General features: G+C 31.9%; 1 protein-coding gene across 1 annotated transcript; it reads left to right on the top strand.

The window, feature by feature from the left end:
* LOC129223910 (golgin subfamily A member 5-like) lies at positions 1–26,770 on the top strand. Its single transcript, XM_054858290.1, has 14 exons — positions 1–73; positions 4,376–4,810; positions 6,232–6,447; positions 7,700–7,919; positions 10,913–11,036; positions 13,200–13,296; positions 15,426–15,532; positions 15,907–16,212; positions 17,603–17,701; positions 19,449–19,598; positions 20,777–20,849; positions 24,960–25,053; positions 25,158–25,221; positions 26,610–26,770. Exons 2-14 carry the CDS (start codon positions 4,390–4,392, stop codon positions 26,697–26,699), a joined length of 2,061 nt encoding a protein of 686 aa, XP_054714265.1. The 5' UTR covers positions 1–73; positions 4,376–4,389; the 3' UTR covers positions 26,700–26,770.
* The last annotated feature ends 845 nt before the right edge of the window (positions 26,771–27,615 follow it).

A 27,615-nucleotide genomic window follows, 5' to 3' on the forward strand; every position in this document is an offset into this window, starting at 1 on the left:
ACCAAACAATATTTTCTCTTTTTGGCAACAATCGATGATTTAAAATGTTTTTTGTTTACAAAAAGTGATGTGTGTGAGTTATTATTTCTCATCTATATTTCTTTTTCTTTTTTGCAATTTCTAAAATATTAATGCTTTCAATTCGCTTTTTCCAGTAGAATCTGAAATTAACGTTCTGTATAACTGTGTCACTGGTTTTGTTTCTGGACAATGATGACGTATGGTAGACACTTCTGCTTACGCGATCATTATGTGATATATTTTGCTTTGCAATTGTGACCAATAATGTCAGGAGTAATTGTTAAACTATGTATACTGCATATTGTGTAGTGATTCTTAAAGTACTTGCTTCATTAAGATCAATGAGAATTAAAAAGATACATGTTCTTTGTTGAAATTTACGCTTTGAAATTTTTTTTCGCTTCTCTATGCATTAAAAATATTTCATTCTTTGCTATATATTTTACTCAGCATATTTTGGGGCTTAGCAGGTGAAATAGAATTTTAAGTTCACTGATTCAGAACAAAGTTTTAGAGCATTGTTGCTACTTAAGAGGATAAAAGAGGTGCGTCCAACAGCTCCAAAATGTGCTTCCTCTTTTATATGCAATGAAAGGAAAGATTTTACGAAGGGATTATCGTAACTTGCGATTTTTTATTTATTTATTTATTTATTTTTTGTCTTGTTTAATGGCTTGCTTTGTTTAACATTAAGTTTTTAATTTCTTCAACATTGATTTTAACAGCAGTTGACAAGCAAATGAACGTATTATTTTTAATAGTTCGGCGAAATTTTTGAAAGCGTGCCAAATGTCAGATGTTGTGATAATTTCATCTAGTTGACTTTTAACTAATAATTTTTGATTGATATAAAAGTTCATCCTACTTGAACAAAACTAAAATGTCTGATAATATTAACTTTTACAAAATATGAATTTACCTGAAGGAGCAGTAGTTAATTTCAAATGATTTGTTGAAAGATTCTTGGGAGCTGTGTAATTTAGTTTTGTATGGAATAAATTTGAAAAATCCTTTTTTCTTCAAAACTGAAATTGATTTGCTAGCCAAAAGGGCATGATACTTAAGCAGCAATTGAAGATGATAAAATATCTAATGTTGCACTTGGAGCATTAAAATTTCTTTTTAAGAGAGAGTTTGGCATAGAAAATTATAAGTTGAAGTTAATACTTATATTATTCAAGTAGAAATAAATAAGAAAAACATCAAAAATATCAGAAAATATACTGACCCAGAATTACCGCGCTAAATTGGGCATACTTTTATGCTAACTTTTTTTTTTTTAAGAAGAAAAAAATGTCTGTAGGCATGAAAAGCTTAGACCGTTTGCTATTAAAAAACAGCACCAACAACTTTATTCCTTCAACACTGTTTCACCAACACGAATATTGAAAAAAATCATGATTTTCCGAGGCAATCTTTTTTGAAGATGTTTTCATGGAAGTGTGAAAGCTATTTTATCTCTCTTATTTACTTCATTTTTGCATTGTTTATGACCTTGGTATAGGAAAATTGAATGTATAAGGATCACTTAGCATAATTTATTTTTTTTGCAAAAACATTTTTTCACAGTAAAAAGTTGGTGACCATTATTTACCCCGGAAAGAGAGTGACCCATAATTCCCCCTTGTGACCCTACTAATTAAAGCCAATTCAAAGCAATTGATTCATGCTTGAAATAACAATTGTATCCAATTATATTTAAGGAAGTTGATACAATACAATTAATTAAAGTTTAAAATAAACCAAGAACTGTCTACAAATCGTACGAATAAACAAAAGATCTACTAAAGAGCATAAAAAATGCTTTTGTAAATATTTTTCAAAAAATCATTAGAATGGTGATCGGATCAATGATTTTTCCAAACCAGAGCAAATCTTTAAATGGCTATCGCTACTTTCTTCCTTTGTGTTTAATCAAGTTTCAAAAGAAAAAAACACAAAGCATAGAAAAAGAGTAACTTTTTCGCTCTCAGAAGTTGGCAGACAGTCAAGAGCCACGCTTGATCCCCCCCCCCCCCCAATTTGGCAAATCACTGAATACAATAGACATTAAAGTACCTCTTTCACTTGTGTTCAGCCCAGATCAAAAGAAGGATTAGATGCTTTCTAATAATAATTAGGAGGTTGAATTTAATTAAACAGGCAATTTCTCTAAATTATTCTGCAGAAAATATCGTGCTGAAGGAGGATTTTTTTTTGGGGGGGGGGGGTACGAAAATTTCTGGAACTGTTTGGGTGTCGTTAAAAAACGTCAAATGGGCCGGGAATAAGGTTCCGAGTTGTGCAAACACTTTATTAATTATTTTCAAAATCAATGAAGGAAATATTATTATAAATATTTACTTCTACTAAGAATTAATGAATTTAAAAGATTATGGGAAACACTTGCATTTCATTCATTAAATATTTGAACACAATGTAAAAATATTTTTCCATCATATTCTGCATCTAACCATCTTGTGTGCAATTATTTATACAATTAATGAATGCTGGATGCATATTGCTTAGTAATGTCAATGGCATGACCTCATGACCCTCCCCATATACTGCACCTGATTGTTCTTGTATTCAAAAGAGCATATGAAACGCCTACAGTTTTTCCCTTTGGGATAGTTATCTTATCTATCAAACTATCCAAGCCCTTCTATCCCATGCTCTAACTTCCCCAAGGCAAATGAAATAAGGGAGTAATTTTTACAGCCAGGCTTGGATGAATATTTACCTTTCAAGAAAGAATCTTTTGTGATTGTATATTATTTAAACTATAAACAGACTAGGTGGACACATTGACCAATGCAAAAAAGAGGGCAGAGAGCATCAAAAATTGTTTTAAGGTGCAGAGTACAACACCTTCCTAAAAATGCCTGGAGAAACCCTATAAATATTATGTGTTGTTTTTCGAAAATAATGGTGATAAGTTTGCGAAAACTAAATAAATCAATTGCCTAAAAACCTGAAATTGCGTGGTCCCAAGTCAAGCAGATTGAAAAGAGTTTACTGTAAAGCAAAATTAGCTAACATGACAAATAAGAGTCAATCAGCAGTTTTTTTATAGACAGTTCTGAGCACATGGAAAAGAGAAGGAAGCAGCAGGCATCTTTCTGTAGCACCAATACTCATCAGGGAGGTTAGCCACTAAAATCTTGAGCGGGGAGTCTCGATGGGTACCTCTATCATTACTTTGGCAATGTTAAAATAGCATGGCCAAAATAATATGTGCTGTAGAAAATTTTCCTTACTTTTGAAATCAAGAGCAGGGTCATAAAAGTTAAAGAGGGGTGGCTGGATCCACACTAAAATTGTTCACCAAGTCCTTCAACCTTGAAAATAGTAGGGACGAAACAATCTCATCTGTGAAGATCCTTAATTTAAGTGATAGTTGAAAATTTTGATTAAATGTAGAGAAAAAGACAATGAAGTTAAAATAATCGCCTAATGCTGCTACTTTTTTCCCTCCCAAAAAAATTATGATCCACCCCAGAAATAAAGCTTGAACAGGAATTTCTCCTCCTGAAAAATTAAATATGAACTTTACATAAATTATGCAAATGCAAACAAGTCCAAATAATATAGAGAAACACACAAACACCATTTGCAGAAAATTTTAAAAAATTGCAGACAGCTAATTTACAGACTTCTTTATTTACCCTAGTTATATTTCTGTAGCATGTATAGTGGACATCGGTTAATTGAATCAACCACTTTAATGAATCAAATTGCCAAAACAAAACCAAGTCCAGCTGTATTGAATTAGCTGCTTTATTGAATCAGTCGTTTTATGCGATCAAAACAGTTTAGGACAAAGGTGATTCATATAAGCAGCGGCCACTGTATTTATTTTCTTGATTCTGTGGCAATAGCTTCTGTTGTATATAAAAATGATTTATTTATTAGTAATCATGATGTTTCAGCCTCCATGCTCGTCTCATGGTAGCGCTCCACTTGCATCTTACTTTACATTTTTATTTAAGTGACAATATGAGTGAGGCACTTAAATTGTTTTTTTGCTGCAAATTTTAATGAAATTATATGAGCTTGCAGATAATTTTACATTTTTGATCCTCAGAGCCAGACTGACGTACTTCCAAACATTGTGATTTTCCTTTTATTAGTGCATTTTATGTAGGATCCTATTCTGCATCGAGCCATATGAACATAATAGTAAAACAAAATTCTGTGTAATTATTTACCAGTGGTAAAAGAGCACGAGTTCAATCCTTTGTATGCACCAAACCACTATTTTTCTGCTCTCCTGTAAAGTAGCGATTCTGTGACTTATGTCAGTCTCGCTCTGAGGTACAGATTTTATCTAACCCTGTATGTTGATGAAATTATATTCCTTTTTTTGGCCCAGGTTCATGACGGAAGATGTCGTGGTTTACGGAGATAGCCGGAAAGGCGGAGGACTTGCTGAACAAGGTGGATCAGACTGCGGCGACAGCCCTCCAGAACAAGACAAAGACCCATTCCTATAGCCAGAACAATCTGTATTATCCATCTGCAGGTGACAGAGAACCAGGCCACTCCTCAGCCCTCTCATATTCTCCTTCTCGAAGAATCCCCACTTCTCCTCCTCGCCCTCTGGGGGCCACAAAGACCTACGTCTCTGCATCAACAACACCAGGAAAGAAACCAGAAAGTGACGATGAGAAGCTCCTCAGGTATTTGAACTGCGCTGAAGCCCTCCCCCCTCCAGAAAGCAAACCCAGAATGAAGGAAAGTGTGAATAAAGTAGCGGACGATGTTCCTGTGAGTTTCGTTGAAGAGATGGTGTCTATCGACACTGAAGGTATATTATAATTTTAGCTGTCATTCTGTTCAGTTGAGTTCCAGTTAACTGAACCGGCGGAGACTCCCCATTTAGAATAACTAGGCTGCTGACTTGTACTATTCTACCGTATAAAAAACAAATTTGTACAAATTTTGAATATTTCATATTTTGTGATAAAAAACTGCCAACTAAGAAAGAAATACATTAGTTTTTGCCATTTTTTTTCTACTACCTCTCTCTACATATATTTTGATGGTTTTCTAGATAAAAAAGTTCCTCTCTGGTCCTTACATTTTGCACTTGTTTTCAGTGGTGCAGCCATGGGAGGTGTTTTGGGGTTAAAACCCCTCCCAGAACACAAGCACATTCATTTCCTTTGTTAAAAATCAAGGGAAAAAGCAGAGTATTTGTGCTATTCCAAGCGGAAAAGGTTTCAACAAAATATCTTACTACTTTTAATGATCAAGAACATGAATCAGTCAGAAATTACTTTTTAATTGTTAATATAAAAGATGTATTTCATGATGAGCAACCCATGTCCCCCCTGGTATAAGATAATGGTGTCAATAAATCCCCCTGGTGTCAATAAAGCTCTGCAGGATATCATGGTCCCTCAGCACTTCCATCACTGCACAAATCCTGTTTAGGGACATCTAGGGGCTTATTACCAGCTCTTCGTCTTCGACTTGAGAGAAAAAGCCTATCGCACCAGATTTTCTGAGGCTCTTAACCAATTTTCATCGAAACTGTTATTAGCTAGCATTTGACATTCATAAAGGCATAAATGTATTTGAGGAGGAGGTTTTAAATGATCTTGCGAAAAACACACACACAAAAAAAAAAAAAAAAGGAAATAAGATTAAAGTATAACTAATAATAAATATTCTGTGCATTTTCCCACTTTCTTCGTTTCATAGTGATATCAATACGAATTATTAATTGTTTTTAAGCACTTACTTTGAACGAATAATTACTAATCTGTAGAAATTCTTTGATATTGAATAGCTTTGCATTGTAAATAAATGGGAAAGAAAGCAACAATTTTCCATTTTGATCAATTACAAATGGCATGTTTGGATTTGTGTCAATATTTGTCCTTATTGTGGCAATGTTTTCTTCCAATCAAACACCAAGATTTCAAAGATATTGTCTGCTAATATTTATTTATCTAGACTGTTTTAATTTCTTTATCAAATTTTCAATAATTTTATCTGAAAGTCAAATTTCTTCTTACAGTTTGAACAAAGCCATTCCCTATTTTGCTAAGAAATTTTCACAGTAGTGAACACTCTTTTCTATGTGTGAGAAATGAAAATTTTAATAAATCTTTTTTGAATTGAAAGATTAAATTTCAAATCTATTTATATTTTTGTGTTTCTTAGAATATTAGTTGTCACAGTTTTTATCAGTCAGCAATTTAACATAATTAACTTTTTCAGCCATTGAACAAAAACCTCATCAGATTCCTAAAAAAGAGGATAAAACTTCTGATATAGTTACACAACAGGTAGCAGATGACGGATTGCAAAAACCTCTAGTAGACACTTTGGATCACGCACCTTCTCAGGATATTCTTCCAGAGTCCAATGTTCCAGTCTCTGCTGATGATCAAGATCTTCAACTGGCGCAGAAAAGGGCACATCATGCAGAAGCTGGTAATGGTTTTATTCTCATTCAGATTTAATTTTCCACCTTTTGTTTAAATTTTAACTTTTCAAAACAACCATTTTTTTTTTGAGCAATCATGATTGCTTATTGTTCTTACTTGACTGTTTTGATGTCCTATGATTTTATTTTCCCCCCGCCTCCCTCTGCAGCACCACCTTAGACCGGCTGCCTCACGATGCTGCTCCTCTAGCGAAAACAGTCTCCAGGTTGCGTCACTTGCCTACGCACACATGTATACATACACACAGCTGCACACACATACACGCACACACACCTAAACACATAGATGAACACTAACAAACATATACACACAAACATACACACAACTACTCACACATAAACATACTCCCCCCACACAAACACACATGCCTACACACATATACATACCCCCACACACAAACAAACATACCCCCTCCCCCCACACACACAAACACACACTCCTACATACACCCACCCTCGTGATTGCAAAAAACATAATTTGAATTTAAGATGTCAAAGTTCAAATTAATTTTTTAAATTTTTTTTTGTTTTAGTACTGAATATTGCAGGATTGTTAAGTTTTGTGACGTGACGTTTTGACGTTAAGTTTTTACGTTTTGTCTAGTTTTAACCATGACTGTATTCAACTTGTCAAAAACCTACTCATCAAAAATGTTGAAAACTTTTTCAATTTTAGTGTTATATGTTATTGCAATAAAATTAGGTGACTGCAAGTCATTCACTTTATGTTAATTACTCTTAAGTACTTAACTACAAAAGCATTTTTCTGAAGCGTTATTTTACTATGTACAATTTACTAAAAACGAGAACATAATAAAAATCTGTCATAATCATTTTTCAAGTGAAATTTAAATTTCCATTTAAAAGCTCCTGAGTAATTGTCTTTTTTCAACTTTTATTTAAAATAATTCACATACAATTGGGCATGTACTTATTAATGTGTTATGTTTTGACATTAAAATATACCTTTTATGAAAAGAGTCAACACATTTATTTATTCTTCTTAAATTCTGCGTTTTTGTTTTGGCTTTCAATACTGAACAAAATATGGTCAAAATGATATTTTATCCAGATTGGTTGTTTTCTAAGGTGGAAAACCTGCACAACTCAAAGTTCTGCAGAAGAGTTCATGTTTGTTACTACTCCTTGTGCGAAGGATAACCTGGCATTATTTTGTTTCAATTGAAAATGTTTCATATTAGTACCATATAAGTGTCATAAGACTTTTTCTTTTGTTAGAAATGAAAAGAATGGTAAAAAAACTGGACCACTGGAATTCGCAAATCTCTGGCAATGACAAGGTCGTTCGTGAGCTGAGGGAACGCGAGAAGGACATGGCAGCAGCCATGGATGCCAAGGACTCCCAGCTGGCAATCCTCAAAGTTCGACTGCAAGAAGCAGATCAGGAGCTCTATCTGAAGAGGAGTGTTATCGAGGAGTTGAAAGCCGAAAATGAAAGGTTTGATGAAGTTTTGTCACTCTCGAGTATACAAAAAAAAAAAAAAAAATCATGAAAGAGTTGTCATTTCATTTTCTTTCACAAGTTAGGTTATGGTGTTATGTGATGTGTCATTACATGTGACTCACATTACAAAAAGAAATTGTTTATTTTCGAAATTAATTCCTAAAAAACAAGAAACAATTTTTTAGTAATATAAATCAGAAGAAGCAATAGTAAGGATGTTTTAACTTACAAGCCATAAATTAATAAGTATTAAAAAATTTGTCTCACATTACATAGCATACAGCCACTTAACTATTAACTCCTTTTAATTACTTTGAACAGTATTTAATAATATTCTTAAAACAATACTGTAATAGTTGTGATCTTATAGAATAAATCTTTCAGAAAAACTGTACTAAAATAGTAGAAACATGCTAAAATAATAAAATATGTTTCTTTTTGTTGTGCTCATGGAACAAGTTTTTTGTGTCTTAACATGCTATATTCAAAAGAGCCATCTTTTACATAGAAAACAGGTGATAATTGATGCATACATTCGCAGTTTTCTTCCTAATGTGGAGTCGTGGAGCTATTTTGGTAAGTACACAAGGTTCAGCGCTGAGCATATCAGGCACAAGAAATTTGCTATTTTCCCTATTTTGGTTTTTGCAGTAAATATGTAACTATTTCTGCATTAAATTTAAAAAAAAACGAGCTGATGTGTGCATCACATGACTTTCCCCATTATTGGCAATTTTAATGAGATTCAATACTTAACTCTTTAAATATCACCAACATTGGCCAAATTGAAACCAGATTTTGAAAAAATTAAAAAAATGGCCAAATTTGTCGCCAAGCTGGCGACAAAGCTTGGCGACCAAAAGACTGGCAATATATCGCCAAGTGTCCTCCAAATTATAACACCACTTGAGTTTGCATCGAAATTAACAATGATTTCCCCCCAAAATGGTGAAAAATACCTCTTTAGAATCACCCAAATGCAACCAAAAGGGGAGGTGCACAACTAGACCCCACTAGGAGTCTACCTACCAAATTTCAACTTTCTAGAACATACCGTTATTGTGTTATGTGACATACATATTCGTACATATGGACGTCACAAGAAAACTCGTTTTAATTAACTGTGGGATGTCGAAATGGATATTTCGATGATCTATACATTCTTAGGCACTTATCCACATGTGGTCGGATTGAAAAAAAAACTCGACATTCATTCAGGGGTGAGCAAAATGGAAATTAAGGCCGATTTTTGAGTGAAATTTTTTTTTGCAAATACAATACTTCCTTTTTTGTAAAAGGAAGTAAAAAAGAGCTTTAGACTCTATGTGTTTGTTTTAGATATTGAATTCAATGCATTTTTAACGATTACATATTTTAGAATTATTGGTTTTACCGGAAAAAATTCAGCTTCAGATTTTATTAAGGTGAAATATCCTCTATGTTATTAATCTTCAACTTAGAAATACAATCAGTAACCTGTTGTCATGTTTTGAAATGCATAAACAGGGTTTGGTTTTGGATGTCTGAAACAAGTTTTTGATAGAGCAGGTGGTTTTTACCGTCCAAAATTCGGAAAGTGTTTTTAACTGTCCAAAAGTATGTTTAAGGTATAAAGGAGTTCAAATCGAATCAATTTGTGTTTACTGAAATACTAGCAATTTGTAAATATTAATTAGTTATAATTAATGAATATTTGTTAATAGTTTTATCTGAAACATTCATGAATCAATATTTTATGTAAAAATAAGGAAATAAATCTATTACATAAGAGTTCCTTATGTAAGAGTTGGTAGTGTTATGAAAATAATTTTACAACATTACTAAGGAAACTGACTTCAGTTCCATTTATAAACCAAAAGAATGCTATTAAATACGTAATATTTAAAGCAAAAAAGTGCATTTTTTAAAATTGCTTCTGGGAAAAAGTTTTACAAGACGTTTTATTTAAAAATTCTTTTTTTTTTCAAAGCATAGATTGAAGAATAATAAATTGATAAAATGTAGGCACTTATATTTTAAAACTAGTGCAATTTCTATTTTTATATTTAATTTACTTATACATTCTGTAGCTACGATAAACAGAAAATGTAATTGCTTGATTTTGTTTTTAATTATCAGCATTTTCCTGGATTGGGGATAATTTTATTTCATATTATAAAATAGCAGTGTAGTCATTTCATTACTATAGTCAAGAGAAGGAAAAGAACACCAAAGCTTTGAAAGAGTCTTATAAAGTTAATTTTTTTTCTTTGGTGGAAAAATTGTTAAAAATTGCATTTAAGTCAACTGTTGAACTATATTTTAACACCCTCATTTTCACTTTTATTTTTACAACAAAATATTGTTTGAATGAATAGATTTAGTTCTTTTTTTTTTTAAATTTCCTCAAAAAATATAATTTCACCTAAAATAAAGTTTTGGACAGTTTCAGACTCAAGGGTTTTAGACAGGACGAAACTTTGCCAACCTTGGCATAAAAGTTTCAATTTCTACTTGATGAATAATTAATCAGAGAGATATTTAAAGTGGCATTAACTTTGACATTTAAAATATTTTCTTTTTTCCAAAAAGCATTAGCATATCAGAAGAGCTACTGAACTCGAAATAAATTCCAGATATGAAGTAAAAATATACACCGTATTCCAAAATTAAATGTTTACAGAATGTTTTTTAAAAAAATCAATTCTAAACTAATTTTTCCTTCAATATATTCTTCTACAAAACCTCATTCCAGGTGTTAACTATAATTTCCTTTAAAACCACTGCATAAAGGCGCTCAGAAGACATTTGCACAACGGCGTCGATCAGGCTTGGCACAGGCTTGCTCCTGTGCTACAAAAAAAAAAAAAACATAATCTTGTTTTCTCTGCATTTTCCTTACTTTTTAGTTTTATACATTATGATTAATTATGAAGTGTTTAATGTACATTGAACTCGGTGTAAAATATTTTGAAGAACGTCAATTAATGAGACTACATCAATTGCAGGTTGATTCGAGAGCATGCCGAAAGTGCCACTCTGCAGAACGGCACTCTCGGTGCTTTACAAGATCAGTTGCAGCAGGTTGAAGCTGAGTTGAATAAAGCAAAAGATGCTCTGCAACAGTCCCAGGTAACTTATGCTATAAACTTATAAGTTGGTTCAATACTAAGAATATTTTTTAAAGAAATGGCTCAATTTTTTTTTCTGTGTAAGTATCTAAAAAGTGTGAGTAAAAGTTTGATGTCATCAAAAAGGTAGAACAGAGCATTTGTGTGTTAAAATGTTGGGGTGAACTATTAAACATTATTTTTTAAAAAAGAGTTGAAACTATCCACATATTGATCTAGTTGACCCATTATCTTAATAATATTGAACAGTTTTCAAGATTTAAAATATTTTTTTGTATCTTAACAGTCATTAAAATGTTATCACCTTTCTAGGGGGCTGCCGCCCCTGCTCACTATCATTCATCAGCCCCCTGGAACTGCCAGAAGTTCCATTTGGACTGCCTTGCGATCTTAACTTGCTGTTCTGGTTCACCACATACTACATACTCACTACATCATTACAGTATGCTCATTATAACAATATATTCTGGGCACTGAGTGTATTCTACCTTGAAAATCTTGCCAGAATAAAACAATAAAAGCCCAAAATATTTGACAATTGTGCCAAAATCTTTCCCATTACTGATTGCCTATTTTAACTTCAAATGTTTTTGCTGAATAGATGCAAAAATATGTATAATAATGCTACTCCAGCATTATTTTAATCTATTGCAACCTATAGCATTTAATCTATTTTTGCCTTATCTTGAAATTTTATAAATATTGATTACGAAATTCAGCACAACTTTTATGCGTCATAAAATTTCAGCGACTTCATTGACTGTTGCGACACTATCAGTAAATTCTTATAATATACTAAGACACTACAGTGGAAAACGTTTAACAAGAAACTGAAGAGAGCTGAAAAAAAAAATTTCATGTTAAAAGATTTGTATTGAGGTGCATGGTATACTGTGTGGACCACGATAACACTTCGTGTTAACTGATTTTTCATGTTAAACATACTTCACTGTATGTCTTTTGTTTCTTTTAACAACATTTATTTTTGCCTTTTTCATTTTGATGGGTACAAAAAATATTCAATTTGATAAGTAATTTAAAACTTGAATATTTCCTCTCGTGTTACTTATTTTTTAGCCCTTGTTTTGCTTAATATATTTTTTTTAACATTTATGTGTGGATGCTGCTGGCGATTATTTGTGTACTAAAATGATAATCTTGTAAGGATAGGTTGTTTTCTGTGCGTTGATACAGCACTGACAAAGAAACAACATTTACATAGTTGATTTATTTATTTCGTGCTTTAACTTTCAAATGACTTGGAATGAAAACTTTAATTAGCGCTGATAAGAAAACAGAGCTTTTGAATGCTATCTGTCGTTTTTTTTTCTCATGTAGTAGTAACTTTTTTACCATAATTATTGTACAAAAGGTATTTTCTGGGAAGGAATAACTCAATTTTTTCAATGGGATACAGTTAGTCAGACTTTGAGTGACAGTTTCTGTTTTAAACTGCTACTCTCATATTTTAGTTGTTTATTGGGTTTTTTCTGGTCTAAAACGGAGGACACTCTCCTAAAGTTATGTATAGTCATCCAAATTAAGAAGTAATGGTTATTAAGAAGAAGATAGATAATGGTTATAAGAAGTCCATTTAAAACGAATTATTGGCCTAACTCAAAGTTATTATCTTGTGGTTTGGAATGACTGTGAGAAGTGTATCAGAAATAAGATGCAAAATAAATTCTTTTAATGAAAGTCTTACAATTTTGAAGCAGAAAAATTCAATTTCTAGATGTTTAAAAGCTTGCCTTTTTTCAATTTAATTTTTATTTTTATATCATTTATCATATTTCATAGACTTACAATGTAGAAAGAGCACTTTCACCAACTTGAAAAAGAGCTTCCAAACCGCCACTTGAGAATTACTTAATGATTCAGTTGGCTGTGTACAATATTGCCAACATTTTTTGTAAAATAAAAAGTAAAAAACGTATTTCATAACATTTCCTAAAAAGTATAGCACTGGCTTTTTTCTTTTAAATTAAGTAAGCTAAAAAAATTTGAAGTGGCATCATACAGTTAATTGACATTGTTCAAAGTTGCCCTGAATGAACATATCAGTTTTCATTGTATTATGTTTCTTTTGCTGATTTAAATGTTTTCATTCATCAAAAATCATATATGTAACGAGAATATTTCCAATTTCCTAAATTTCTTGTAGAATGAACACATGCAGCAAAGAAGCAAAATGGAAGAGGAACACAGACATCTCGTCGATAGTTATTCTTCCTTACAGAAAAAGTGGAATGATATGAACGGTTTGGACCTTTTGATAATTTATCTACTTTTAGAAAGCAGTAGAATTTCCTTCTTAATATGTGAAAATATGTAAAGAAAAATTGTATTCATTTCTCCTCTCTTATATTGTTCAGTAGTACAAGTTTTACACCCTTGAGCAAGATACTGCTACAGGAAGAATGGTGTTTGTGGAAATTAACTCACTAATTTTAGCCTAAACTCCCACTTTACTCCCCCTCAAATAAATGTTGTGTAGTTTTTTTGGCCCCTCAACGCTTGCGCATATGTACCTCTGAACATCCGTCAGCCATAATATGCATTTTGTCCATTCCCAAGTTAATTAAATTATCACAAGTTTTCTCTTGACATCTTTGTATGTATGTGTGTGGTATAGCTGAAAAAAAAAGTGTTATAGATGACTAAAATTTTGTACGTTGATTCAAAGTGAAGTGATTGGTTTGCAAATCTCCTTTTAGTTGTATTCAAACAATCCAAAAGGGATGTTTAAACATTTTTTTCTGGCAAATTGATGTTGATTTCAATGCATACTAAAATAATGTCATAAATTGGTGACTACTCGACGTTATATCAGCAAAATTTTGGTTGGCAATAATTTTAATACAGTGAAGCACAGTTTATACGTTTCTCTTTTATACGTTTTTATCAATTATACGTTTTTAAAATTGGTCCCTGCAAAGTCTAATACACACTAACCTATACCTATTATACGTTTTTTCGTTTGTACGCTTTTTTCATACAGTCCCTTCAAAAACATATAAATGGTGCTTCACTGTATCTCCAAGTTGGCAACAAAATTTGTTTTATGAGCTTGGTTTCAGTTTGATGGTTGAATATTTAGTGAGATACCATTGATCATTTAAACACCTTTAGTGCATTGCTTTATGACAAACTAGGGATGTGATTAATTCAACTTCCCTTGGCACTCTAAGGCTCTATTATATTGTAGTTTTGTTCTTTATGCTCATTCTGTGCTGTTTTTGTGTAATTTTAGATCTCTAACACTAACAAAAGCATCACTTTTCTTTGTATTTGAAAGTACAATTCTCTATATTTAGCATACTTATGTATATATAAAAAGGAAAATGCGTAAAAGTGATCTGCGTAAGAACTATTCCTTCTAACATTAATACACATAGTCATTTGTTCAAGGTATTAAACACAGTAGAACCTCACTAATCCAGATTAATTGGGAATCCAGGTCATCAGAATTAATAAAGGTACATATTAAACAAAGCAACCAAATTGATAAGTAATAATTGATTTTTTGTACAATTGAGCCAAGGTACTTAAAAAAACTACTGAATGCTGTGGAAGTTGTATTTTGAATTTAAGAGGGTTAACAATGCATGAGAAAAAATTAAAGAAACATAGATTGCAGCCTATAAAAAAATAAAATTGCCCCAACTCCCCTTTTTGTTGCATAGTATGTATATCTAAATTACTGTCTGGATTAAATGAAGTCTGGTTTAAGTAGGTTCGGATTAAGTGTATTTTGTAGGCGTAATAGCAGTTTAAATCCACATCAGTCCCCCCCCCCAAATGGTTTTCATTAAAATGAGGAATATTATCACAATTATTTTAACATGTTTGCAGCGTTTTATAATTACTATACAATTATAATGCTTGAGTTTTAGCAACCATTCAACTTTTAACACAAAAATTCCTCTTACCCCCCCCTCTCTTGTTTTAGCTGATGTTAATTTCTGGATCCCTTTACATTTGCTAGTTTTACAAATTTGCCATAGGTATCATTTTTAAGAGCATACACATCGACTATATCTACCATCTGCGAGCAAAACAAATTAAAGTTTTTCTACAATGAAAGTTACCTCTCCAAGAGTGATTCAGACAAAAAACTAAACCAGTTCAGCAGAAGTTTTCTTTTTATCCTTGTTAAGAAATGTTTCTTGCAAAATAGGAAAAACACACTTACTTGAATTTTAACAGCAGTGCGAGAAACAAAACCCCTACTTTAATATTTTCGTATTTAATATTGTAGAAAATAGTAATTTCAAAATTTTCTCTAATTTTGCATGAAAATGTTTAATGCTCTTTGAGCTTACCAATTTGTACTTTGTATTTCAGTTGATCAAATAAATAAATTAATATTTGATATCTGTTTAATTAGAGAGGAACAAAGAATTAGTGTCTCAGTTGAAAAGTGCCAATGGAAATTTTGACACCCTGCAGCAAGAGTACAATGATTACAAACAGAAAGCTCAGAGAATCCTTCAGGTATTTTATTCTTGTACTAGAGCTAGTTAGTATATTGCTTTTCGCTATCTTTAATACTGCCTTCTTTTTTTTATTGTTTGAGACTTTTGTATCCAGAAACCCCCACGTTTGCAAAATCATTGTCTTAAAAATAATCGGTTACATAGTTTTTTAGTCTTTTTTTTTCTCTCTCTTGCCTGAATCCAATCAGCTTTCCTGTGAGGTATTGATTTTTAGACTCATTTTTTTTCTTAACTGCTTACTAGGTAGAAATCAATACTAATTAACAAACAATAAACTTTCCTAGTGGACATTGATTTGAAGGATAGCAATTTGAGAGTAGTTTGTATCTTTTTTTTTTTTTTTTTTGAAAATAATCAAATTCTCCTTCTCAGTCCAAGGAGAAGCTCATTAGCAGCCTGAAAGATGGGAACTATGACCTTGAGAGTGCAGAATCTTCTTCCGCGGTGTCGAATGCGGAGGTGGAGGTGGTGAAGCAGGAGAGGGATCTCTTGAGGGAAGAGTTGAGGCGGGCCAATGAGCTCACAGACACCTACCGCTCGGAGATTCAGGAGCTGGAAAAGATCTCCCAGAATGAACTCGCCTCTGCTGAGCAGAGGTGCAGGCTGCTCAAGGAGCAGCTGGAAATGGAGAAAGTGCTCAAGGAAGAGCTGCAAGGGGTGAACAATCAGTTTAAGGAGGTATTTGTTAAAGTCAATCTTAAATATTGCATGCTCAAACTGTTAGCACAAATGAGACAGTTTTATGCACATGTGTGCACTTTATTACTATAATTTTAAACTTTGGCTTTTCCCTTTTATATATTTAAATAAAAGAAACCAGTATGTATCATAATATAAAGTATCAACTATAAAAAAAAACTTGAAAAAAATGTACTGTACAATCACGGCCGCAACATGTTCATTAGTTTTTAGACAGAAGAAAGCTTTTTAAAAAGTTACTGCTATATATCAGTAGTAGGCAACCCGTCGAAGGTAAGCTCCTTTTCAGTCAATCGTGACAACCTTCTGGACCATGTTTCTTGTCGTATAACCATTTTTAACCATGATTTTCTGTAAAAAATTAGGCTAAACTTAAGCTTCTCAATCAAAAGTTATTTGAATGTTTTTCAAATAACTTCGGGTTAATCATTGGAAGGGCTACAATTTTAAATTTTCAAGAAAAAAAAATCCTTTTAACTTTTGTTCTTGAAAAGTGTCCACGACAAGTTGCCATGGATTCGCAAATAAAACTTGGTATGAATGTTAAAAAAAAAAGAAAAAATTGTCTTGAAAGAGGTTTTACCTGTGTCAGAACGAGGGCAACAGCCCCCCCCCCCCCCCACCTCAAGTCGATTTTAATGTTTGCTCAAACTTGGAAAGTAGATTGGCAGTTAATTAAGGTTGCCGATGGCTGCTTTATATTATCATACATAATAGTTCCTTGTGTTGATATCATGACTAAAAGCCAAAGTTTAAAATTCAAGGAATAAAACTCGAAGAATGTCTAAAAATGTTGCAACCGTGCAAATGGGTTGAACTTACAGGAATTCATTCCATTAACTGTTTTCTTAGTTTCTACAAGTTGGAGTAACAAACGTCAGCTTTAATGGTTAACTTTCGTAGTTTTGCCTGATCAGTAAGGCGTCACACTCATGACTGGAGGGTCTCAGGTTTGATGCCTGCTGGTTGACAATCTTCTGTGTTTGCTAATGGTGACTGGGGCATGTTAAATATGTCATGGTTAAAGTCCTCCAAGTCATCATTCCAAATCAACATTGCTGAATCGGGTTGCTGGGCTCCTGTTCTGTACTAAAAAAAAACTGTTCCCAGAGCCCCATCCGATGGAGGGGGGGGGGGGCCCTGGAGTGTTATTGTAATATAATGTTAACTTCATTTAAAATAAAAAAAATTCAAAAATTCTGATTAAAAAATAATTATGAGAGAAATTAAGACATTCATATAAATTATTTTCCCATACTTTAAATGTTTCAATGTATGAATTTTTTCAGCTGGAAAATTTCTTGAAATTAGGTTTTGTTTGATTCATTTCATAGAATTGCTATGTTGTTTAAAATCTTTTATATTTCAGGAAGTTCAGCTTTTAAAAGAAGACTTAACGAGGACCAAAACCACTTTCCAAAGTCGCTTACAAGATCGTGAAATTGAGATAGAAAAACTCAGGCGACAGGTAGGCAAAAATCAGTGTTTCATTTTTTTCATTATTTCCGGATTGTTTAATGTATTTTTTAGTGTATTTTTTCTCTTGATAGGTATTTAAAAATGAATATTTTTATTTATTGTCTTTGAATATATTTTTTGAAAGTAGTTTTAGTAACAAATAGTGATAACTTAATTTTAGTTTAAGTTGAATAATTTCCAATAAAAGCATTTTTAATTTTAATTTTTCACCACCAATTTAATTTGAATGTAATGCTTATAATATTTTAACTGCATAACTAAAACCAATAACATAAGCATAGCTATCATCAAATTAGAAGTACATTCAATTGTTCTGTCATTGTCAAAATGTCTTGTTGATTTTGTTCAGCCGTAAATTTAAGTATAACTAGCTGCTTGCCCGGCGTTGCACGGGCTACTTAAAAAATGAAAGAGATATCCAATTGATGTTTTTGTATTACTCTGACATTAGTTTCTAAAGCGCTAAGGAGTAAATAAATACGAGTAATGCAAGGTTTGCAAAACACCAGTAGAGCATATTTTGGGCAAAAATCTCTTTAACGTTAATCATAGTTATCAATGATACAAGTTATGAGCATTTTCAATTATCACAAAAGATGAAAATATATGCATTATCAACTATAATCTGTGCTCACGTTAAAATGAATTACATCTGATAGACTATATCTGAAACATTTATGTACAATTGCAATCGGCTTTTTACATAAAATGACACACACTTTTTGGTTGATTACGTGAAACTAAAGCACCAAAACTAAATAAATACCAATAAGCATTAATTTAATACCAAGTCATCAGATTCCAAATTAGCTTTAGTTAAAATCCTTAAAAACAATCTTTTTTGTTCAACTCTGTTTCACTTAAAGAAATCCAAACAATCTTAATTTAACATGTTCTTTTAATGATACAAACTGTATTTCAAAAATAGAAACAGGAAGGAAAAAGAGAGTTATTACAATTCGAAAACTCATCCATGTAACGGGAAAGGGTCCAACAAAATAAACATAATTAGTCACACATCCTAAATGTACCAAAATATGAGGCCGGTGAATGATAAACTTACACTACAATCAATAAACATAGCTAAAGAAACAACTTTCCTGTGCTGAAAAGAGTTAAGAACGTTGAATGTAAAAATTATAAAAAAAGACAGACGATAAAATAAAGGCTATGTCCGGATATTGCAACCAATTTTTAAACTAATTTAAAATAAAATTCTAGATGGAAACGTTGTTTTAAGATTTGGACAGCAGCCAAAAAATCTCTTTTAAAAGAATTATTAGAATTTTACTTGCTCACCCATATGCAAAATGGCAACAGGAAAGAAATAAAAATTCCTGAATAACGTTATGTTAATTAACGTTTTAATTAATATCTCCTCTAATTAAAGTCGCACAATTACGAGATTGGTCCTATTGTTTTCTTTGGAAAATTTCAAATTGATCGGTATCTCGTTTGACTCTCGATTCGCAGCGGTTCTCGAAAAGATCGATCTTCAGACAGACAGACGGACGCGAACAGATTTTAATATTATAGTGGATGTGTCCTGTCCATGTCTTAAAAGTACCTTGATTTTGGCAGTTGTATCCTTTGTGCTTCATGTATGCTTTTATTACATGCTCATTTTTTAGATGCATTTATGTAAAAAATGATGAAATGCTTCAAATTACCAAGACAAAAAAAAAAGAACAACTGCTGCATAGTAAGTGGTAACTCTGACATTTCTTCCTTTCCAGTTGACAGCAAAATCTTTGAGCACAGTAAGCCAAGATGAACTGGAGTCCCGACTCCATGCCCTGACAGAAAACCTGATCCAGAAACAGACTGTCGTAGAAGCCCTGAGCACTGAAAAGAACTCCCTGGTATTGCAGTTGGAAAGAATGGAGGTGAGGGATTTTGAAAGATTTCTGGCCATTTTATTAAATCTATTTAAGGGCATCAAAACATTCTCAGTATAGGCAATGCCGAAGTTGAAATTTTTTGTTTTCTGCAACTTTTATCTTTTAAACTTATTAGATCTGACTTAAATTTAATCATCTTATTGAATTTCAAAGGAATCTTTTCTTGCAAAAACGTTTTTTAAATTCATAGTCGAACATAGGTTTGTATTTTGAGATCGTTATACTTGTGTGCTTTTCGTAATCTTTCAAAAAAAATGTATTGCTTGATATGCATCCTCCTTTTTTTTTTGGTTCAAGTAATGTGTTTTGATATAATGAACAGGATGTGCCCTGATGGGAGGTCACATGAAGTCACTGTGACCTCCCAAAAATATCATCATTCGAAAAATTTTGCTGAGGATTCGGCAAATTTAGAGACAGCATTGCATCGTTGCGGTTGTTTTTTTCTTACTTGAAAAAAAAGTACTGATGATTTTTAATATCTCTCCTCATTTGCCGTAATTTAGGTATAGTATGTGTGATGAATGGAAGAGGTCAGACAAAAAGTTTATTATTGCACTGAGTATTGCTGTAGTAAGTATATTAATTTTCAGCTATATTTATTTGTTTTGTATTTATTGGAAGCAACTGTTTTACACATGCTGTTTTCATTGCTTGTAAGAAATGTGTTGTTTTGTATTTCTCTTTTTAAAGCCAACTCAAACAAAAAAGAGATAATCCTGAACGAATTTCTAAATTTAAAAAGACTTAGAATTTTCAAAAAAAAAAAAAAACTTCTTCTGAATCAAATAATATTTTTACTTTAACATGTCCTTTTCATGCATACAAACATGAAAAAGGAATTATGAGTGTTTTTCCCCTACAGTTTTTTTTCTTTAAGTTTTGATTGAAAAAATAATAATAAAAATGATTTCATATGTATCAAAAACACTTCCAAATAAATATATTTTTCTTAATTTTGAAATTACAATATTAGTTTTAGAGTATTAATACTGTGTCATTAATGTGAACGGAGTAACATTTAATCTGTATTTGCTGCCTAGTAACAAATTTACTGCACAAAGTATGGAATTTAGTTCCATATGCCGAGTATATGCTATTTAAACTAAAATGTGATTTTTTTTTTCTGTGTCATTTGACCATATTTGACACATTTATTTCAGCAACAATTAAGAGAAGCGCAGAACTATGGATTTCATCAACACACCTATGTGGGAATGAACAACAATGAGTCAGGTAACATGATTGTTGCTATTTAACTTGAGTGCATTCAACACTCTATTTGCAAATATTTATACTGCCAAATTATGTAAAGTATTCAAAAATTTGCCCCATACGAGCCGCACGAGGCATGCTGAAACTTCGACCAACTACGGAGGTAAATTTTACTCTGTGGTGCCACTGGTTTAATTGTCATAGTAGCAAAAACAGAATCTTTCCTGGTACAGTGCTAGTCAAAATTATTACTTCATGTATTTTCTTAGATACTTTCTGAAAGTAATAAACTTTTTTATATTGAAATAAACCAAAAAGTTTGCATTTTAATTTTAAAATGTCATTATTTGTAATATTTTTATTAGTTTCTTAAGTCTATTTAAAAAAAAACCCCAGTGAAATTCAATTCTATAAATGTATAAGTTCAGTGGCCTAGGCACTCCCTGAAACATTCAAAGTTTATGTGGATCTTTATTTAACCTAGAATGAAAAGTCACTTGCTGAAAAAGAATAGTTTGTAATTCTGTAAGGAGTGAAAGTTGGAAGAAAAAAATCTAAACCTAAATGATTTTTTTTTTCCATTCGTAATTGTTATCAACCTTTTAATGATATAATTCTCATATCCTGTTCATTGAAACGGTTTTCATGCTTTTTTATAACTGGTTTCAAATTTCATATAAATGTGAAACAAACAAGCAAAGATGTTAAGGAACAATTGACAGAACACTGTATTTGTATTTATTTATTACTGCAACTAAAGCTTAATTTTTTTGAAAACAAAGTACAAGTGCCTTATATTTTTCTGAAATTTTTTTATGCCTCAAAGTCATAGCCTGTTGGTCTTATCTCTAAATATTCACTGATTTAAAAAAATGCAGCCTCTGAGCTGTCTAGAGCTCCAGTGCAAATTAAGCGCTGCAACCATCTTAATTGTGATTCTGTTGATAGCAGAACTTAGAAGTTAACAAAGGTCTGAGAATTTTTGTTCTTTTTTCTCATTTCAAGAATTGATTACAATTGCTATTCATGTACCTTTTTTTCAAAAACTAAGTTGGCAGTTTCTAGAGGTGCAAAGGGTTGTAATTATCGGACATGATCTGTTCTGGGCGGGGGAGCATTGCTATGGGAGAAAAAAAGTTTTTCTGAATTTAAAATTGAACCTCTTAAAATCCTACTATGTTATGTAAAGATGATATCAGATGCAATTTTTTTTTTGTATATCACAAATATTGTCCTAACTCTAGTTCATCTTATAATTTTAATTCTAATTTATCGATTTTGCTTTGCTTCGAAAACACTGCAAGCAACAATAAAGAAATAAAAATGTTAGATTAACTGTTTTTGATGATACAATCTAAGTTGCATATTGTCTCTGTCTGTAGTTGGTACGTAAATAATTGATATGATTAATTAGTACAAAAATAATTGTTTTTGTACAAGAAACATCTACTGAAACGTCTGTTTTAGGGTATTTCAAGAATAATTTTTGCGTGTTTGGTTTTGGGTATGTTATGCTGTACAGGCCATATCCAATACAAATTTGAATCTTTCTTTAATTTTTCAAATATTTTACCTTTGTGTATCAGAGCCTTCATCTAGTTTGTCTATAAGTAAGCCAACACTCCACTCTCCATCCCAAAGTGCAGCAACTATTTCATTCTCAGGCACATCTTGCAATGGCAGTGTGTCTTCTTTAGACTGTATTAATAGCAGATATTACAAAATACAGCTCTAATATCATCAACAGTTGCAGTGGTGTCTTTAACTCTATAACCATATAGGATTTCTAAATTACTTATAATTGTATCTTTTCTTGATTTAGCTATTTTTACCGATAATTTCAGAACTTTATTATTTTCTTCTTCATCTGTCACTTCACTTGCTTTATATTTTCCTCAATTTCTTCATAAGTATTTGAAATAGTACTAAACTTAATTCTAAGTTGTTGTTTTTGTTAATATATGAAGCGATTTTCTTTCCTGTATTATCTTCAATGTACCAATGTCTGTTATGCACTGTTTGAAAGAATCTGTTTTTGAGATAAGTTCCAAATTATTTTAAGTTCATCTGTTTCTTTTTTCATTTTTTTAAAACTCATTTCTCCATTGAAGATCAAGAAACACAAATTCACATGAATATGCTATTACTAGTTTCTTTGAAACCCCAACAAACACACATGCTCAAAATTCACTGATAATGTGCTTTTTCTTCTCTTGTCCCAGGTTCTTAATGCATTCAGCATTTACTTTGGATGACATTCGTAGAGATCTTGTTTTTTTGATCATTTTAAAATTCTTCATCAAATAATATCTTTCCTATTCTATATTGAGGGAGTGATACTATACCAAAAAGTTCTTTACCAAGAGCATGCCATTCATTTTTCTTCTTGTCAATGATTTGTGGACACTGTTTTTACAATTCATCATATTTCTTTTTATTGTAAGGTGGGAAGATGGGTAATAATCACTGGTATTCCTAAATTAATTCTATTGCTTAGCTGTATTTTATGTTATCAATAATATCTTTTCCACTTTTTATACATACACTATAACATACTGCAAAACTTAAATCCCTCATCTTTAGTCTGCATTATTTGAAACTTCAAACTTATAATATTAGGCTTATTTATTGGAAATTCTCTTTATAAAACAAAGTATAAGAATTGTGCATTCTACTTTTTTTTTTTTCAATAAAAAAATATTCCAAATAATTCAGATGGGATGGAATACATTGGAACAGAAAATAGAGCTGTTAACATACATTTTCTAATGTATCACATCCTCTATAATAAAAATGCATAAAATGTCTTATTTTCGATGTCTATTAAATAAACGTAATAATTTTGTACCCTAATGTAATTTATTAAACAGTATCTAAAATAATATCTAGTGTAATTTGTATTGAAAGTATGTTTACATCTATAAAAAAGCGAAAAAATTTTCAAAATAAGTGCTTAGAATGAAAATAAAAATATATATTTATTTCAGCCAGTCTTAATTCTTTTTGATCATTTTTTTACTATTAAAACTTACTACTTGGTAAACCTTAATTAGGAACACCTGCATTACCTCAGAGTTGAAAAAACTAGTTATTTTTAATGCTACTAGGGCTAATATTTGTTTAAACGGATTTGAGCAAATTGGCTGCACTTCAGAACAGAACAAAAGGATTTAAATAGGAAATATTGAGCTGCTACTTATAATTGAGACAAATAAAATTAATTTTGATAGCCCAATCAAAGTCCATCAGTAAATGATATTTTTGATAAGAAAATATCTACGAAATAAAAAATAACGAAAATTGATTTCATTCACCTATCACCCAATGTAATGGCAAACCGTACAAAACAGGTAAAAGTCTAGAGTTTACTCAATTTTAATGAGACAGAAAAAAGAATACAATTTTTGTGATCAGTAGAACATTTTTAATGAGATAGGAGGCGTTCAATCTTAAATTTAAAAATCTTCGACAATGCTCCCCCCCCCCCCCCCATCTGTTCTTCTTCTAGTAAAAGCTAGTCTGATTTCTTAGATTTTTTAGATATTTTCTTCTTAAGTCTGCATAAATCATGCTTAGCAGTCAATGCTTTTAGTGCATCATCATTATTTACTTTCAAAATTTCATAAGAAGTTGGTATGCTTTCTTTTATATTTAGTATCGCAGTACAAGGGCAAATCAAAAAGTCTTTGCGCCTATTTTTTAAGCCAAAATATGGCTGGGAATACAAAACGAATATGTTCATTCCCAGCAGTGACAGTTCCTTTAACCCATAGCAGACGTATCTGCTTTTTGCTCGGAAGAGCGGAGGTGCTTTCAGTCATTTAAGATGACGGTTCCTCTTCAGACGTCCACAGCTTATGAGCAGCGAAGTGTTATTTGTTTTCCATGGGAGGCAAAAGAGACAAACGCCCTTTGCGTCTCTTCAAGTGAGTCTCCAAGAGAGACACCTTTCCCCGTGCATGGGGAGCATTTCCCAGTGAATTGCTATTTGCATTTGTACCTTGCTCCCTAGAAAACGAATAAATCTTTTAAAAACTTTAAAAAATAGACGCAAAAGCTTTGATTTGCCCTCGTATTAATGTTGCTGTTTATTGAATACAATTATTTTCACTTGTTATACTTCATTTTTAGACAGGAAAGCCAAGGCAGTGTTTCTGGAAAATCCATTTGACAGTGCATTGACAAGGAGAGTTAAAAGAGTCTACGGAAGCATAGATTCACTCAGGTAGTTTCTTTTTTACAAATGTTTTATAAGTCTCTCGTAAAGAAAGAAATAATGTAAACCAAATAATCATTTCTCCTATAATGATTAATTTATTTTATTTTCAGTATACGGTTAGGAGTTTTTTTCCGGAGGTATCCCATTTCAAGAGTGTTTGTTTTTGTTTATATGGTAAGGAAATTCTCTTTATTTCTTCATGTTTTAATGTTTAAATTTTAAGACAATGGATCAATCATGCAGTCGATCCAAGAGGACCATAACTCCTAAAGAAAATAATAGTGGCAGTAAATTCATATTTATATATATATGGTCGCTTGGAAAAAAAATAGTGACACAACTCAAAACATACCGAAAATGGGAATTTTAACTGATAATACTTTAAGAAAATTGATCTTTTATATGGAATAAAACACATGTTGTTGACAACAAAGCTGCCGGTAGATGGCAACTTTGATTAAAACTTAATTTGACCTAAATTTGATTAAAATTTCTAGGAATCCTCTGAGGCTAGCACAAAAACTGCACAAAATAAACTAAAAGAATGGTATTAACCATTTTTAAGGGGCATTAAGATAATTAGGAATTGTTATGAATAAAAGAACAATAATTAAAAATCGTAACAATTTTTTAAAATGATCTCTTGAAAAAGTTGCTTTTTTGAGCTGTGTCACTATTCTTTTCAAGTTACAATCTGTATTTTTTGGTTTTTATTTGTGTACTAATGATATATCTTTATTGCATTACTTTTGAGGTAACTGAGATCATCCCAGTTATAACTGGAATTAAAATCTGACACAGTTCCATACTAATTGACAAAATATAATATCTTCTTGACTTCACCAATTCCAATTTTCATAAAATTTGACATGAAGAACACTAATGACAAGATAAGTTATTCTGCCAAGTTTTAGATTTCTATTTTGAAAATTGCGCAAAATATAAACCTGTAAAAAAACTTGATGTGCAAAAAAAAAAAGTAATAGCGTGTTCTTACAAATGACTAACTTTTTTCCTAATATTGTAGAATAAAATTTCAAAAACATCGTAAAGCTAAGAGACGGAGCTTTCTATTGATATATTACGTGACTTTCTTTTGACCTATTTAAGTTTGGAGCTCATTCACAGTAACTTTTGACCTTGAATATCTACCCCCCCCCCCCCCTCCGCTCCAGAAATTTTTGAAAGGATATATATTTTACTGTCCCATTACTATTCTTCCACTAACAAAACTTAGGTTGGCACCGCAATGGCAAGGCATTGCAAAAAAATCAGAAATGTTTACATATTTTCCGTGCATGAGCAATAATTCTATGTCAGATCAATCTAAAAAAAAGTGAGTTTTTGACCTTATCACTTCAGATTTTAGTAAAATTTTGCATGAACGACATGTATGACGAGGTAAATAATCTTGCAAATTTTTAGATTCCTATTGTGAAAATTGTTCAAAATATAGGCCTGTAAATAATGGATTTTTATACAGTTATTTCTGTTTTTTTTTTTTTTTTTTTGTTATATTCTGAACTCTGGTACTTTGCTTATGTTTCGAATGTACCTCGTAGTTACTCCTCCACTTCTGGGTGATGGTTGTGCTCCTGACGTATGAACCAGAGATCCATCACTCATCCCCAGGAAACGTGAACCGGAGATGAAATGCTGCATTATATTTATTATTTGTTAGCTTTTTAGATTGTTTATTATTAAAGATGTTATTTTTTGCAAATGGTTTCCTTTTTCTTTTGCATCTACTTGGTTTTTGTGCAATGTGTGCATGTGGGAATCTAAATTCACGTATTGAAGAAAATTGGGATTAGAAATGTCTTTTTTTATTCTTAATAGAATTTCCACCAAGCAGAAACTATAGCTAGGGCTGCAGAGTCTGAGTTAAAGGTTTAAAATTCCTAGAGTCGGAATCCGTCATTTTCCTTCAAGTCCGCAATTCTGCCAGTGTTTACGGAGTCAGAGTCGGACTGATTTTGTGGTAAAAAAGTAAGAGTTAGCGCCAGAGTCAGTCCAACTCCACAGTCCTGACTTTAACTTTATGATTAGGTCCCGATGCCTTATGGCTCAGAGTCATGGGTTACCACTGGGTTAGTGTGTGGCATCTTAGCATCTTGCCAAAGGGGAAGTACATATGATAAATTGCCTGTTATAAAGAACAGGCAATGTCCAAGGACAGATACAAGGGAGGGGCAATAGGGGCAATCGCCTCTCCTTTGAGGGAGTGTAGGTAGGCCATCTTTGACGATCTTAAGGAAAGGGATGGGTTTTTTTCGAATTTCCCTCCCATACACTTTTTAGAATTGAAGTTTCAAAAAGGCAATTTTAGACAATCTTTGGTGATTTAAGGAGGCCTTCCACTGGGCATTTAAAAAAAATTGGAAGTTTTAATATGCGGTTGTAGACATCTCAGGTGGTGTTACGAGGGTTGTTCAAAAAGTTTTTAGACTTCACTATAAAAATGACTTTATTTACTAAAATTTCTTACAACTTTTCGAAATACAACCCTTTGGCTGCTATGCACTTGTCCATTCGGCAAAACCAGTCTTTAAATGCTGATCACTATTC

This window comes from Uloborus diversus, chromosome 6 (assembly GCF_026930045.1).
Source record: "Uloborus diversus isolate 005 chromosome 6, Udiv.v.3.1, whole genome shotgun sequence".
In the NCBI taxonomy this organism is placed as follows: Eukaryota; Metazoa; Arthropoda; class Arachnida; order Araneae; family Uloboridae; genus Uloborus; species Uloborus diversus.

Coding starts and splice junctions, on each gene's coding strand:
- LOC129223910 (XM_054858290.1), top strand. CDS start 4,390: ATGTCGTGGTTTACGGAGATAGCCGGAAAGGCGGAGGACTTGCTGAAC. Junction 4,811..6,231: donor GGTGTCTATCGACACTGAAG/GTATATTATAAT, acceptor TAACTTTTTCAG/CCATTGAACAAAAACCTCAT. Junction 7,920..10,912: donor TTGAAAGCCGAAAATGAAAG/GTTTGATGAAGT, acceptor CATCAATTGCAG/GTTGATTCGAGAGCATGCCG.